General features: G+C 53.2%; 1 protein-coding gene across 5 annotated transcripts in view; it reads left to right on the top strand.

Moving 5' to 3' along the window:
- Window positions 1-15,243, top strand: part of IGSF21 (immunoglobin superfamily member 21) — a 228,248-nt gene that overhangs the window by 53,237 nt on the left and 159,768 nt on the right. For 2 of the 5 annotated variants that reach the window (XM_053280565.1, XM_053280563.1), the window contains exon 1: window positions 2,335-2,369. The exons of the other annotated variants lie outside the window; for them this stretch is intronic. In XM_053280565.1, coding sequence (XP_053136540.1) covers window positions 2,350-2,369 — 20 coding nt within the window. In that variant the 5' untranslated portion in view covers window positions 2,335-2,349. Of the gene's footprint in view, window positions 1-2,334; window positions 2,370-15,243 lie in introns of those variants that run through there. 5 annotated transcript variants of the gene reach the window in all.

Below are 15,243 nucleotides of genomic sequence, written 5' to 3'. Positions count from 1 at the left end.
ACCCCTGCCTGGAACCTGGGAGAGGGGCTGACGGTCAGCATGGACAATCCTGAGCTAGATGGACCGAGGGTCTGACTCGGTATAAAGCAACTCCCTGTGTAATCATGGCGAATACTGTCGCTGTTGCTAGAATGGTCTCTGCCTCTGCAGATGGGTCCCGTAATCCCCTCTGAAGAGCATCTAAAGCCCTCTCTTCCATCGCCTCCCTTCCCCTCGCCTTGCTGCCCCCCTCTTTTTACATGCCTGTGATCGGGGACCTGTGCTGTCCCTCTGCAAAGCACTGAAAACCAACCGTGCATGTGCATGGCATGTGGGTAGTGTGGAGGGGGAGGTCTAGCCACTCACGAGGGTGGACGGAGGATGTGGATGCCAATGGGAAAGGTCTGAAGGTAGCATTCCCAACCAGCCCTTTCCTCCCAATGGAGGCAGCAGGAACTCCTCCCTCAAAATGGCTTCTTCTCGCTTCCCTCCAAAGTTTGGCTCACGAAACTCTCTGCCTCTGAATGCGCCGTCCATCCTCTTGGCCTCTGTTTTAAGAGCCCAACTGCCTTGACAGATCTATCTCCCCACCACCACCACCACCACCACATTCAATTTCCCCTTCTCTCTCTCTCTCTCTTTAAAATGTTGATTTCTCTCCTCCCCTCGGTCTGATAATCCTTTTGAATGTTTCCTCTCCTCTGTACGTAAATCCCCACAGCTGTTAGGGCTTCAGAAATCCTTGATCCATCAAGAGAGGCAAAGAAAGAGGAATGTGAAAAGGGCGCTTGGCAAACGCAGCCCAGATGGGGAGGGGGGGTACCCCGCAGCCCACCGATAATGGCGCTTGTACGCCAACCAGTGAAATTTCTGGCATTCGGCGTATCATTAATCTGTCTAAAGTGGCTTTGATCTCCTCAGCTTTAATTAACTTATAATTATAACGTGATTATATTTTTTTGTGTTGGGTGGAAATGGGGAGCAGCAGTCTGAAAGGCAACATCACTGAAAAGCAATGCTAGCTTGTCTATCACACCCGGCGCCCGTTCGCGCATGTGTGCTCTCTTTCTCTCTCTCTGGCATTGGTGGCAGTGCCTAAGTGCACATGCGTTGGTCTAAATTGGGGTGGAAGAATCGGAGAACAGAGGTGGAGAAGCAGGCGGGTGGCTTTGGTGCCAGTTTACTCTTTGCTTTTCTTCTCCTTTTGAAAAGGAGAAAATCTGTGGTTGGTTTCCCTCTGGAATTGTCCAGAATGTCAGGGGATGGGGATGGGTCCAGAGCTCAGTGGTGGAGCATCTCTTCTGCATGCAGAAGGCCCCAAGTCCAATCCTTGGTCGCGTCTCCAGCCTTCAGGTAGTGCTGGGGAAGACCCCTGCCTGAAAACTTGGAGAAGCCGCTGCCAGTCAGTGTAGACAGTTCTGAGCTAGACGGACGCAGGGCCTGACTCCGTATGAAGCAGATTCCTTCCTATGCTCCTGTGGTGGTCAGTTTTGGATGGTGTTGGGGGAAGGGCTGGAGCTTTTTAGGAGGCCGTGGTGCATCAGAGGGTCAGATAGAAACGTGTCATGGGCATGTGCGTGTGCTCTGACGAAACACGGCCAAAAAGCAGTCCTGGGGGGCGATCAGAGGTGTCTTGCTGATGCATCCCTCACACTGGTGAAGAGTCACCAATGCAGTCTTAGAATAACCGTAATACTGAGCTGCATCAAGGCGGCTAAGTGTCACCAGGGTGCACCAGAAATGTGGAGGAGAAAACCAGGGATGAGTGGAAGGGCCTGAGCTTGTCGTGTTCTAGTGGTTTGAGTTTTAAAATGGGAAACTTCCCAGAGACTTTTATAAGGGTGTGTGTGTGTGGGGGGGGTATAAACCTGTGCTAAGGAAGTCAGATGCTCTGTGCCTTCACAGAGCACGGTATGGACTCTGGGAATAAAATAGGGGGAAATGGAAGGTTCCGAGTGCCTCCCCCCCCCCGTCAAAATCCAGTCTGCAGTCTTCTCAGGGCAGGGACCTGCCTCCTCGCTTGCAGGATCCTGCCAGGGGTCACATATGTTGAAGGCAATGTTTGAATAATGCATCAAGCCGCTGCCTGCTGCAGAGTAATCCCTTTCCGGTTAAAGCTTCGCCGTGCCAATTGGAAACAGTTTTCCCTGACAGGGAGTGGAAATAATGAAAGGAAGCGGTGTGTGTGTGTGTGTGTGCGCGCGCATGCATGGTGGGGTGGTGCAGCATTCTCCGGAGAGAGCTCCCTGAGAGAGGAATGACAGCCCGTTCGGTCCAGGATGTGTGGAGGAGGCAGCAGACCTGGCCGTCCGCTGTGCCCGTTATGGGCATGGAGTGGCAAGAAAGCTCCCTCCGCCACCCAGCCTGGTGATGCACCTGCACGCACGGGGGTGTGTGTGTCTTTCTCTTGCCAACGTGAGCTCAGGCTTTCTCCCTCCTGAAACTTTTATTCTGCAGCCCGAGAATCTTGGCAGGCTCTGTGGGACGGGAGCTGAGGAAGGAAATGCCAAGTAGGCTTCTGTGCTGAGATGGCGCTGAGACGTGGCGGAGTTTGCCTTTTGAAGGGTGTGTGTGTATGTGTGTGTGTGAGTGGAAGTTGAGCCAGAATGCCCCTCCCTGTTTTGTCACCCCATTTGCAGGCCCTCCGAGGCTCAGTGGGTATCCTCTAGGAGCGAGGGATTTTCGGCCGCTGCCATGGTGCTTCTGACTCTTTGGAACTCCCTTCCACAGGAAGGGGAATGTGCTGTTTAATAGAATGCAGGAGGCTTCCGGGCTTTCACAGGAAGGCCCCAGACTAAAGCAGGCATCCAATGTTTTTGCAGTTGACTCCTGCATATTTATTTTATTTTTATTATGTTTATATACCACCCCATCCAAACAGCTCTGGGCGGTGCACACTAGCAAAAATAAAACCCGCGAATCAGTCCTTTAAAAACAATCATTACGAAACAATTTTAAAAACAGTTTTAAAACCATTAACAATTCAAACAGTGTTGAAACTCTGGAAGGCCGGGCTAAACAGATAGGTTTTAAGGGCTCTTCTCCTGAAGGCCGACAAGGAACTCCCGCTATGGGTTTCTAAGCATCCTAAGCGATCCCACAATGAGTCTTTCAGCCCTTCTGACAAGGGCCCCTCCCCTCGAAAAGGGAACAGTGCCCCCCCCCCCGAGGAAGAGCTGGCGTCCTGGCTGCCCAAAGTCCGGGTTGGGGCTCCCCTTGGCCTCCACCCCACCCCGAAAGGTTCCTCCCGGGCTCAGGCCTTTGAGTCAGCAGAGCCAGCAGGACTCTTGGAAGAGGAGAGGATGGCTCCTTTTCCTCTCGGAAAGCATCCAGGCAGCTGCCACCAGGATCAATATGTCAGCACGAGTTATGGAGTGAGATCGCCCGCCGGCTTTTGACAAGGTGTTAGACGACGATGAGTATATTTACCCCAGGATGTCGCCGTGGCATTGATTTATGGCAGATAATTGGGCGGGAAGAAGAGAGGAAACTTCCCTCTCTCTCTCCTGCCCACACACCCAGGCTGTTCACTTGGCTTCGGTGGGCTTGGCTGTATGCAGAGTCAGACCATTACTCTCTCCGGCCAGTACTGCCTGTTCGCCGAGGCAGAGAGAGGCCACCCCCTTTGGGGTCATGCTCACTAGAGAAGCCACCAGGGCCTGTGCCAAGCAGGGGCTCTGCCACTGAGCTCTAGTGCCCCCCTTGGGTGTGCATTCTTTTGATGAGTCTTTGGGAGCTGCTGCCAGTCAGAGTTGTGCTGGCTCAGAGCGAAGGTCCGTTTGTTCTTTAGGAAACGCCGGGCTTTCTTGCACTTCCAGCGTCATGATGCACACCTGCCTTCTTTCCCCGTATCTCCTCCCTCTGTCTCTCTGTTCCTCCCTCTTGCTGGTAGTTGTCTCTGTGCAGGAAGCTTTTCCCGCAACGGAAGAGCATTCTGCTACGTGAGGCTTCACCTGAGCATCAGGACAGCCCTGCTGGGTCAGGCCCCCCAAGGAGGCCCACCTAGTCCAGCCTCCTGTTTCCCACGGTGGCCCACCAGATGCCTCCGAGAAGCCCGCAGGCAGGAGGGGAGGGCACACCCTTTCTTGCTGTTGCCGTCTGGAGCGCTCCAGGCCTCCAGCCACACGTTTACCGCCTCTTCTGCTGACGGTGAGAATTAGGTCCCTTCCCCACCCGCTGCCTTCATGTGACGAGGCAGAACTCTGAGGGCTGAGAGGGGGCTCTGGAACTCCAGGCTAGCCCAAACTGGTGGCTGAGTCTTAGGATGGCTTGGATTTCCCAGGGCCGGCACGCATCTCCTGGGGAGCGGTGACCCCTGGGCTTGCAACGGGCGAGAGGCTTGGCGGACACACGATGACCCCGCGGCTGCCGATGTTTGAAGCGCAGCAGATGTTCCGGCTGGCTGGGGAGCGGGTGCCGCACTTCTAAAAGAGGCCAACAGCTGTCGTGGCTCTGAAAGTCAAGGGTTCAAAGCTCGCGCCGGCAAGGGGAATTTGCGCTCGGCTGCCTTCAGCTCTCTGCTCTTTGTGAGAAGCGGAAAGTGGGTTTCAGAGCTCGGAGTCGCTGCCCTGCCCTGCCTCAAGAGTCGACGGGGGATCCAAGCTCAGCTTCTCTTCTCTGGGCAAGGTTGGGCCCAACAACAGACAGACTGGATTTCCAGTGAAACGTCTCCGTTTGTGTCCAGGAAGGGAGCCCTGAAAAGGAAATGCCACCCTTTTGAGTCTGGTGCACGATTCCAGATTGGGGAAGGCAGAAAGCCTCTTTCCAGGTGGGAGTTTTGCAGCCCAAGAAAGATGTCGGCCCACACGTCTCTTTCCCCACACGCCACGGCTGCCTGCCCGCCCGCCTTTTAGTTCACGCTTCTGCTTTTAACATACATTTTGGGCTCAGGCTTGAATGGCTGCCGAAGCTTAAAATACCTGACCTAGTTTTCTTGGATTTACTTCCAGCCTAAATCTGCCTCGTTTGGGATTTCCGTCTCTTGGCAAGACTGGGGCTGTTTGGGGCAGAGATGCCTGCTCTGGCTGAGGACAAGACAATAAAATGAGAAGTAAGACACCTGCAGTCCAAGAGAGAGTGTTGCTTGCTGGTGCTGAGGTCTGGACCTTAGGGACCTTTTCGGTGCCAAGCAGTTTTCCACCTCTTGAGCGATTGGCCCTCTCCTAGGGACATAGGCAGCTGCCATATACTGAGTCCGACCCTTGGTCTATATAGCTCTCAGCCCTCTCTTGGAGGTGCTGCTAGGGAGGGAACTTGGAACCTAGATGCTCTTCCCAGAGCGGCTCCATCCCTTAAGGGGAATATCCTACAGTGCTCACACATCAAGGCTCCCATTCAGATGCTGGGATTGGATCGGGCCAGTTGTTCTCCCCCTGCTAAATATAAGATAATTGCCGCTTTTGAGGATGTCTCTTGGCTCACTTAGGAGGGGTACCACCCAGACATTTCTGGCTGTCCACTGTTGGAAGCAGGGTGCTGGGCTAAGCAGACCCATCTTGGCTGCCCTCCTGGCTGCGTTCCTTGCCCTTCCTCCTCTTCACCTGCCGTTGATTCCAGAATATCCTCTGCATCTAAGCTACATATTTGGGCAGAGTGACCGGCTTCATTCACTGCCCGTATCGGTTTTCTCTCTCTTCAAGCCCCCTCGTGTCTCACAGCCTGGGAAATGCGGAGAAAGGTGGAGTGGTGAGCCCAGGGAGGCTGTTTGTTCGCTTCCCAGGTGGGGGAGCTTTTGAGCCCAGCCGGAAGGCCGTTCTGTTGTCAGTGGGGAGCGGCTTCTTTGGAACGGCTTTTGTGCTTTTGTGCAGTGATGCTTCCAGGAGCTTCTGCACGTGGTTAACTTGCCACACAAAAGGTGCCTCGATACAGCAGAATGCAGTCTCTGCAAGCTGACTTCTTTGCATGCTTTATGAATAAGAACAGCCCGGCTAGATCAGGCCCAAGGAAGCCCATCTAGGCCAGCCTCCTGTTTCACACAGTGGCCCACCAGGTGCCTCTAGGGAGCCCTCCCCTGTGGCAGGGCAGGGCATGCCCCTTCGAGGATGGGGCTGTAGCTCAGTGGCAGAGTCCTTGTTTTGCCTGCAAAAGCTCCCAGGTTCACTCCCTGAGTTTCTGCTGCCAGTCAGTGCAGACAATACTGAACTGGATGGACCAAGGGTCAGACTCGGTATGGCAGCTTCCTCAGCCGTATTCCTCTCCTTTGCCCCGGAGAAAGCGACACCCTGAATAGGAAAGGGATGGGCCCTGCTCATGCCTCCCCGCTCGGTTCTGGAGAACAGGCCTCCTCTCCTCCTGCTTGCCCTGTGCTGTTCACACCAGCACCCTCCTCCTGGCAACAGCGGCGCGTCTGAAGTGGGCAGGTGCGTGTGAAGAGACCACTCTGCTCGCTGGCATATGGAGACGTTCTGGGACCCTTTCCATGACTGCCTGCCTGCCCGGCGTAGCGGATGGTCTCGGGTGCCAAAGCGGCCCCTGCTTCCCAGCCAGTGGAGGCCCGCCATGTGGGTTCTCATTAGCGCCTCCGTAGCTGTGGCACGCCAGGCGCTTGGCACAGGCAGGCAGCTCTGCTTCGGAGTGACAGGCACCACCGGGCAGCATGTGAGCGCCAGCTTGTTAAGAGGCCTGGACGGGTACTGGGAGTCCAATATGAGTTTCCCCCAGCCTGGGCTGTGCTTAAAAGGGCAGGCATGCTTTCTCTCATCGTGGGGCTGTTTCCCCCGTAACTGGCAGCAGACCTGTGGCAGGGAGTGGGTGGTCTTAATTGTCAGTGGAGGGAAAGGAGGACAAAAGGGAAGGGAGGAGGCAGATGGCGGAAGCACGGATGGACCCCTTCTCTCTGTAGACATTGAGAGATGTTTTGGCATTGCACTGCAGTTGCAGTGTGTGCATTCTTAAAGCCTGCTTTCATATCAAAACCTGCTGCCTGTCGGGAATAAACTGGTATCTGCGCAGTTCCCTACCTCCTCCCCTTAATATGCCACAAAAGGAGAGAAGGTGAATTGTTGGAAAGATGCACCAAAAGGCACCTCGATTCCGGGACCTTTTTCCTCAGTGAAGATTTGCAGGCGTTTGCTGATCCTTGCAGAATGGTTTTTCAAGTTTGGCCCCCTCAGTCGGGCAACTAATGAGCGACCCTGGGACTTGCACAAAAGCAGGAGAATATTCTTTTAACGATCATGGATGCTTTCCTGATGGTCTGGAATCTCAAGTCAGCCTTTGGAAAGAGACACCCTCCGGCTAGCAGGAGGGGCAGAGAAACCACTCGGAGCCAGTGCCTGATTTAAAAGGACCCGGAAGAGAGAGGAGAGTTTTAGTGGAGTTGGCTGAAGCTGGCACAAGAGTCGCTCATGGGGAATCTGAGGCAAGATCAATGGCTGGGCTGTCGGCTTAAAGGAAGATCCTTGCTTCCACTTCTGCTCTGCTTGTATGCTTGTAAGGAACGCTTAGCAAGAGGCAACCCACCCCACACCTGCCTGCCGGGCCCTTGTTGAAATTGGGACTGGCATTTATGAGCTACATTGGAGAATGCACAGGGGAAAGATCACATTTACCCAATGTTTTAAACTCAATTGCTGCCCACTCCCCATTGCAAACCTTGGCAGCTGCTGCTGCTTCAGAGGTGAGGAAGGAGGTTGGTCAGTCAGTCGGTCTCTCTTTCCTCCCCTGTGCTGCTACGGTGGCATTTGTCGGAGGCAGCATGGACACCTTCCCTTCTCCTGACCTGCGACACCATTGTGGTAGCATTTTAGTTGCCAGGAGACCTGGGAAAGGTCGTTTTCTCATGGCACCTTAATGCCGGGTGCCCTGGGAAAGAAATGCATGTCCCAGGGCACCTGGGATACTGCCACAGCAGGCTGAGGGAGCAACAGCCTTCTTGTTGCCCCTCGGCAGCTAGTATTCATGGATATACTGCCTTTGAATCTGGAGGTTCCATTTTGGAGGGAGTGAGAGATTAAATTATAATAAGGTTTGGCTAAACAATCAAGACATCTTTTGAGATCCAAGAAATTGCACAAATCTCCTCCCACGTGCCAATTGACAGGTGCGTTGCCCATGTCCCACCACGATTCCTTGGGAATAATTCAGATAAATATCATTGAATTCTGAACTGAACTGAAGTTTCTGCCCACTTAAGGCCAGCATGCAACAGGTGCCAGGGTTCAATCCTGCCCAGGAGCCAAGCCTTCTGACTTGGGATCCTATTCTGCTAACTACAGACTTGCAGTGTCTGGGTGAGGAAAATGCAACTCTACACATGCCCAAGAGACACAATTCGCTGTGCTGTTGTGCCTCTGCTTGGACCGAGCCTTGAATGAAGTGAACTTCAGATACAGGGTGGGACTGACTTCACTGAATTGCTGCAATTTCAAGCCACTTCAGATCCATCACTGGGCATTCCTGCATCCATTAGTCCTGCATCTCTGTCCCTCATTAATCAAACGGCTGTGTCCTGTGGGCAGCAATGAAGTCTTCCAATTTAAACTTCCTGTAGCAATCAGAAAGCTGATCGCAATCGGCATGGACGCCGGAAGCATTAGGATCCAGCGTGGCAAGAGTGGTGAAGACGCTCCTTTCCCCACCTCCCTCGGTTCGCTCTCGAGCCGTGCATCACCTATAATCACCGCATCGTCTCCGTATCGGTTTTGCGCCACGGTGCGTATTTAACTTGAAAAGGGGGGAAAGTGAGTGTGCGAGAGAGAGAGAAATCAATGAACAAGAATATTAAAAGCAAAGAGGAACCTGGAGCATGGATAAAAGGAGGTGAAAAACGCGAGGCTGGCCTTGCTTTGGAGAGCTTGGTGCCTGAAGCAAGAACAAAGGGCTGTGGGTGGGAAGGTTGCCTCCTGGGCTGTTCAGCAGCTGATCAAGGCTGACCAAGAAAGAAAGAAAAAGAGCAGCCTTTAAGCTCTCACAGAAGTGCTAGAACATAAAATGTGGAAGAGGCATGTTGTCCAGCCCTGTTTCCTGACCCCGTCGTCGGGTGGCATGGCGGATTTGAGCCGCTGCTGTGGTCGCATTCAGTGAGGTGGTTGTAGGTCTGGAGAGGGTGTCGGTGTTGCACCTGACCCGTAATACAGACCCGAGTCCAGACCCTCCTCCGACAGTGGAAGATCCGGCTCGTTGACGGTGACACGTCGGGAGGTTTCCATGGCCAGGCTTGTCCTAGACGAGTGGGATCAGTGTGTGGGTCAAAATGGAGACCCACTGACAGACCCTATCAGCAAGTATAAGCCAGTGCGGTATAGTGGTTAGAGTGCCGGACGAGGGCCCGGGAGGCGCCAGTTCAAATCCCCGCCCAGTCACGAAACTCACTGGGTGGCTCTGTGCCACTCGCCTCTCTCCCGGCCTCAGCGGCCTCACAGGTTTGTTGCGAGGGGAACCCTAACCATTTGCACCGCTCTGGTCAAGAGCAAGAGAGAAATGTCAGAATAAAATCCCCTCCCTTGGAAGGGGAGGCAGGCTGGGCCCTTCAGAAACAGCTGATTAGGCAGAATGCCTAGAATTTAACATATTACGTTCTTAACTCTCTGTGGCGGGACTCTGGCCAGGCTTCTGATTAATCGATGTTTCTCAAAAATAACCCCCAAGGCACGGATTGCCAAGGAAGGACGCCACGTCGCCAAGTCCAGACATGTGCGTCTCTTTGTAGAACTGCCAGTAGGGTGGGAACGTTCTGTGTTGAGGATGGTTACCAATACATCTATTTTTAAAAATGTGGCGAGAAACAGAGACTGGTACATTAATAACTCGTCCGCGTATGCCTTCCGATGCAGAGGTGGAATGCATTTTTAACTGATGGCGCTAAAATGAGCTCTCTCTTGAATCCATCAGAGGGCAGGGTGCTGGCTTGATCGGTGGAGCCATTTCGGAAGGGCGGTATAGAAATTGAATGGATGAATGAATGACTAAATAAATGCTGTTCCAATATATCCCCACCATTGGGGTGGGCGTCTGGCCGCTCCCCCTCCGGAGTTGCCCTGTACCAAAGCCCAGGTCTGTGCATGCGGAATGAATCCATCTTCTCCCACAGTGGGTCCCTTCTTCCATTTCCCGCTCCTTCCCCTGCTGTCTCCCTTGGGTCACAACCGTGAGCCCCTCTGGGCAGAGAATGGCCTTCTCCTTGCTTATAAAGTGTCATGGGCAGAGAGGAAGGATGCTCGAGAAGGTACGGGCACCCAGTGCCAAGGTCAGAGGAGGTGGAAACTCACGTAGGGCACTGCATTTGGGAAAACTCGGGGGTGATTCTGCAGTGCCCCTGCATTCGGCTTTTGTGGCATTTTGTGAAACCCAGAACACTTTTGTGTGTGCTGAAGGGGCAGTCTTTGTGCTGTAGAGAGGGATTTGGCATATTCTTCTTGACTTCTTATTGGGTCTCCTTGGGTGTGGCGCTGTGCCTTGGATTGCACAAGTGGATTTGTCTTACTTTTACCTTCTTAATTTTCCAGTAATGAACAATAACAAACAGTCATTTTGGCAGTCATTAATATCCATCAAACTTATCTGTATGATGCATGATGATGTATGAACATTGGTCTTGTGGTAGTGAGCATGAATTGTCCCCTTTGCTAAGCAGGGTCTGCCCTGGTTTGCATTTGAATGGGAAGATACATGTGTGAGCCCTGTAAGATATTCCCCTTGGAGGATGAAAACACTCTGGGAAGATCACCTGCCTGCTTGCATGCAGAAGGTTCCCAGTCCCCTCCCTGGCAGCAGCATCTCCAAGATAGGGCTGGGAGAGACTCCTGCCTGCCACCTTGGAGGAGCTGCTGCGAGGCTGGATAAATGAGCCAATGGTATGACTCAGTATATGGCAGCTTCCTATGTTCCTGTGACATCTTTAATGACTGATTATGAAGGATGGCAGGAAAAGAAAGAAAGAAAGAAAGAAAGAAAGAAAAGTGACCTCCCCTCAAAGGTCTTCTCCACCTCTGATCTGAAAACAGAGGGGTTTGATGCAATCAATGCCTCCACCACCTCACCCAAAAACAATGTACAGGTTGGTAGTTCCTCTGTAGAGTGTGGGGAGGGAGGCAGAAGAGCCGTGGGAAAGCCATTGGCTCAAAGGACACAAGGATGCCTGGCTTTGCTGCTAAATTGCTTCTACTCTGCAAAGGCGTTTGTGGCTGTTGAGCATTTATTGATGAATGTTCCACACCCTGGGAGTTTATTGCTTTGTCTGCCAAGCACATCCAATCGTTAGACATATCCGTCTTTCCATTCTCGCGTGGCTCCCAGCAAAGGCCAAAACAGGGGCCCTCCCAGCAGCCCTCCCACTTTGCTCTGCATTGAAAAACAGAACAGCAACCAACCCATAGGCTGATGCTTGTTTCCGAGGCTGCCTCTTTTCTTGCCCCAAGACCGAAATCTCTAGTCCACAGTGCCATGGGGGCCAGAATCACTGCTGGCCCAGGAGCGAGGCTGGGACTCAGGGGTGGGGCACGAGCGTGGCAGGCAGAGGGTTCTCGTTCAGCACCAGACTCCTCCAGGGGTGTGTGTGACTCAGACACCGATTTCAGCACCCCGGAGAGCGCTGAGCTCGCTTGTCCCTACAAAAGCCCAATTCGCACAGGATTTCAATGTGTGGGCCGTGCACATATGTACAGTTGTTCACATGTTACGCTCAGCACGTTTAGAGTAGTTCATCACCAGTGTGGACCCTGCATTTGAGAGGAGTTGGTGGTGGTGGTGGGTGCTGTTCGCTTTCAAAATGAACACATGCACAGCTACACAAAAACGTGTATACAGACAACTGTATGCACATGGGGTTGCCAGATAAGAACATAGGAGGTTTTTGTATATGGAGTCAGACCCCTGGTCCATCTAGCTCAGTATTGTCTTCACAGACTGGCAGTGGCTTCTCCGAGGTGGCAGGCAGGAATCTCTCTCAGCCCTATCTTGGAGATGCTGCCAGGGGGGGCAATTTGGAACCTTCTGTCTGCAAGCAGGCAGGGGCTCTTCCTGCAGTGGCCCCATCCCCTCAGGGGAATGTCTTCCGGCGCTCACACTCATGCAGTCTCCCATTCAAAAGCAAACCAGGGCAGACCCTGCTTAGCAAAGGGGGCCATTCATGCTCGCTGCCACAAGACCAGCTCTGTAGAGCTGTAGTCAGGAGCCCAGCTGAGCCCTCTCTGTTCCAGGTGCATAGTTGCCAGATGGGCTCGAGGCAACTTGGTCTTTGGGTAGCAGAGCCTCCAACTCAAAGAGTTGATAGGCAGGCAGGCACCTCAAGGGCCCTGCCTCCTGTTGCCCCATTGGCTGACCTCCACTTGGGGGCGGAGCCAGAGGGCTATATAAGCTGGGTCCTGTTGTCTCACCTCACCCCGCCCCCCCCAACCTGTAAATCTCTTTGAAGCCATTAAGGGTCCTTGCCATTCTGAGACAAATTAAGAGGCAAGAAAGGGAGATCAATGGTGTTGTTTTTCCGCAAGCCAAACCAACTCATAACTTTTTTAATAGCAAAATCAATGCAAATCTTTGTGAATAAAATGGGGTTGAGGATATATCACCGGGGGGGGGGGAAGAAGGCCATTCCCTCCCCCCCCCCGCCCCCAACTCCCTGGCAAGGCATAGGTCTCAGCAAGGCAATGGCTTTGCTTCTAGACACTTGTTGGAAAAAGAGGTTTCAAGGATGTCATCTGGATCGGACCCAAGTTCCAGTTGCTGTTCCAGCATCCTGTCTTCCTTCCACCCAGTTGTCTCCAGGGGGCCCATAAACGGGGCATGAGGACCCCAGTGACTCAGTCCCCTCCTCCTGGGGATGCCCCTTCTGGGTTATGCTCTCGGGGGTGGTACGTGCCACCAGGGTTCCTCGGAACATAGGAAGCTGCCTTATACTGAGTCAGACCCCTGGTCCAGCTAGCTGAGGATTGTCTACACTGACTGGCAGCGGCTCTCCATGATTTCAGGCAGGGGCCTTTCCCACAGCTCTGCCTGGCGATGCTGCAAGGTGACCTAGAGCCCCATCCCCTCGGGGGGGGGGGGAATCTTACAGCCAAGAGGGCTCACGCGTCGTCACCCATCCAAGTGCAAAACCAAGGCAGACCCTTGCTTAGCAAAGAGGACAATCCATGCTTGCTGCTGCTGCAAGACCAGCTCTCCTCCTCAAGGAGAGATGGCGGGAGAGAGACCCGCACAGCAGGGAGAGTCTTGTGGTCCTTGTGGAATGCTTTGGGTGCCTCTCCCTGGGAAGGGCGGCATTGGTGAGCAAACCCACACGAGGCGGTTTCATTGGGCTGAGTGGAAGAACCTTCTCTCCATCTGGGCCTGAGAATTCCCCACTCGCACCGTGGTGGCGAAACCCCCCAAGGCCGCCCAGCAAGTGTGTCCGTGCGGCGTGGGGTGGGGGTGGGCCGTCCGCTTCTTCCAAACCCACCTGCTCCTTTTAGAGACGGGTCAATAACGGTTATAACCTAATAATTATTGCCCTTCCCTCTCTTTTTTTAAATTTTTAATTAGATATTGATAACAGATGCAGGTGGAGAAGATCACGGGCGGGCGGGCAGGGGGCTGCAGACCAGCGGGGGAAAGGCAGAGAGTAGTGGGGTGGAAAATGATTCCTGAGTTGGATCCATAGAATATTGTCCATACAAATTCAGGGGCGGGCTCTTCACCACTCCCCTTTGCTGTATGCCCTTGCTTCAGGTTCTGGTGTTTAAATGGTGTTTAAATCAGCCATGAAATCGCCGCGTGACTCTCGGACAGCCTCTTCTCTCTCTCTCTCTTAGCCTAACCTGCCTCGCAGGGTTGTTGTGAGGTTTAAAGGGCGACAAAGCGGAAAGTATCATTGTGTGTGATGAGTGCTTTTAGATGTGGGGGCCCTTGGCCTAGCAGTTGAGGGACTGAGCTGTGAGCGGCTTCCTTTGAATGGAGGAGAGCTGGTCTGGTGGCAGCAAGCATGACTTGTCCCCTTAGCTAAGCAGGGTCCGCCAAGGTTGCATGTGAAGGGGAGACTAGAAATGTAAGCACTGGAAGAGATTCCTGCAGGGGATGGAGCTGCTTTGGGAAGAGAAGAAGGTTCCACGTTCCCTCCCTGGCAGCATCTCCAAGATAGGGCTGAGACAGAGTCGTGCCTGCAACCTTGGAGAAGCCGCTGCCAGTCTGTGAAGACAATACTGAGCCAGATAGACCAAGGGCCTGACTCAGTGTATGGCAGCTTCCTATGTTCCTATGTTGCTCATCCAGAATTGGGACGGTGACTCTCCTCTGAGCCAGGGGTAGGCAGCCTGGGCTCTCCAGCTGTTGCTGAACTCCAACTCCCATCATCCCCAGCCACATGGGGATGATGAGAGTTGCAGTTCAGCAACAGTTGGAGAGCTGAGGCTGCCTACCCCTGCTTTAAACCTCAGCCCCTCTGATCTGCGGTAAAGGGATAGCCGGACTCGCCTACCTTGCAGGGTTGATGTAAGGAAGATTGAGGCCCAGTTTACACCATCCCAGGAGTGGAAGATGCTACCCCTTCAAGCTGCAGGTGGGCAATCTCATTTTCGGATGCTCCTCCTGGAGGCCCTTCTTAAACTTGCGGGGTGTGTCTTACACGGGGGAGTGTTAAAAATGCGGCCCTCCCCTGACAGCCTGAAGCGGTACAGTCCTTGCTCCCACATCAGGACTGTGCCACCTGCTCTGGCAATCTTTTCAGGCCAGGCCCAAGGTGACCTCTGATGCATTCCAGGCAGCCTGAAGTGCCGTCCTTGCATCGGGGAAACAGAGCCCTGTTGGGATCAAGCAGCTGACCTTCCTTTCTCAATCTTCTCGTCCTCCTTCAAACATTAATTCTTTGATATGGGGAGGTGGCTGAGCACTTTGAGCCTGGGAAAATCCCTCCCTTAATCACCACTTCCCTCTGCCCTCCCCAGCTCTGCTCACGTAGTCATAAGCCCAGGGAGTTTTAAAAAAATTCTCCCTGCTCCCGACTCCTTCGCGGGTCCGTATTATTTTATATTTTATTTTAAAAGAGACCTAGGTGGGTGCTGAAAGGGAATCCGTAAATCTCATTTGAGAATCAAGGAGAGGGAGAATAAAAAGGATGAAAAGTCCTTTTACTTATTCCCCCTCCTCCTTGGCGATGTGAATTTTTTTTCCTAAGCGAATAAACCCAAAGCAAATTTAAAGAGCAGACTCCCAAAGAAAGCAGCACAAAATGCAATTCAGTGGTTCTAAATGAAGACAGAGGTGCCAACGCAATATTAAATCCGTTCCCAGCAGAGTTGGTTTCATTTCAGTGCAAAAATCAGGTTTTGGAGTGTAACCAGCTCCTCTGCACACACC

This window comes from Hemicordylus capensis, chromosome 16 (assembly GCF_027244095.1).
Source record: "Hemicordylus capensis ecotype Gifberg chromosome 16, rHemCap1.1.pri, whole genome shotgun sequence".
Lineage (NCBI taxonomy): Eukaryota > Metazoa > Chordata > Lepidosauria > Squamata > Cordylidae > Hemicordylus > Hemicordylus capensis.
This window is presented reverse-complemented; position numbering and strand designations above follow the sequence as displayed.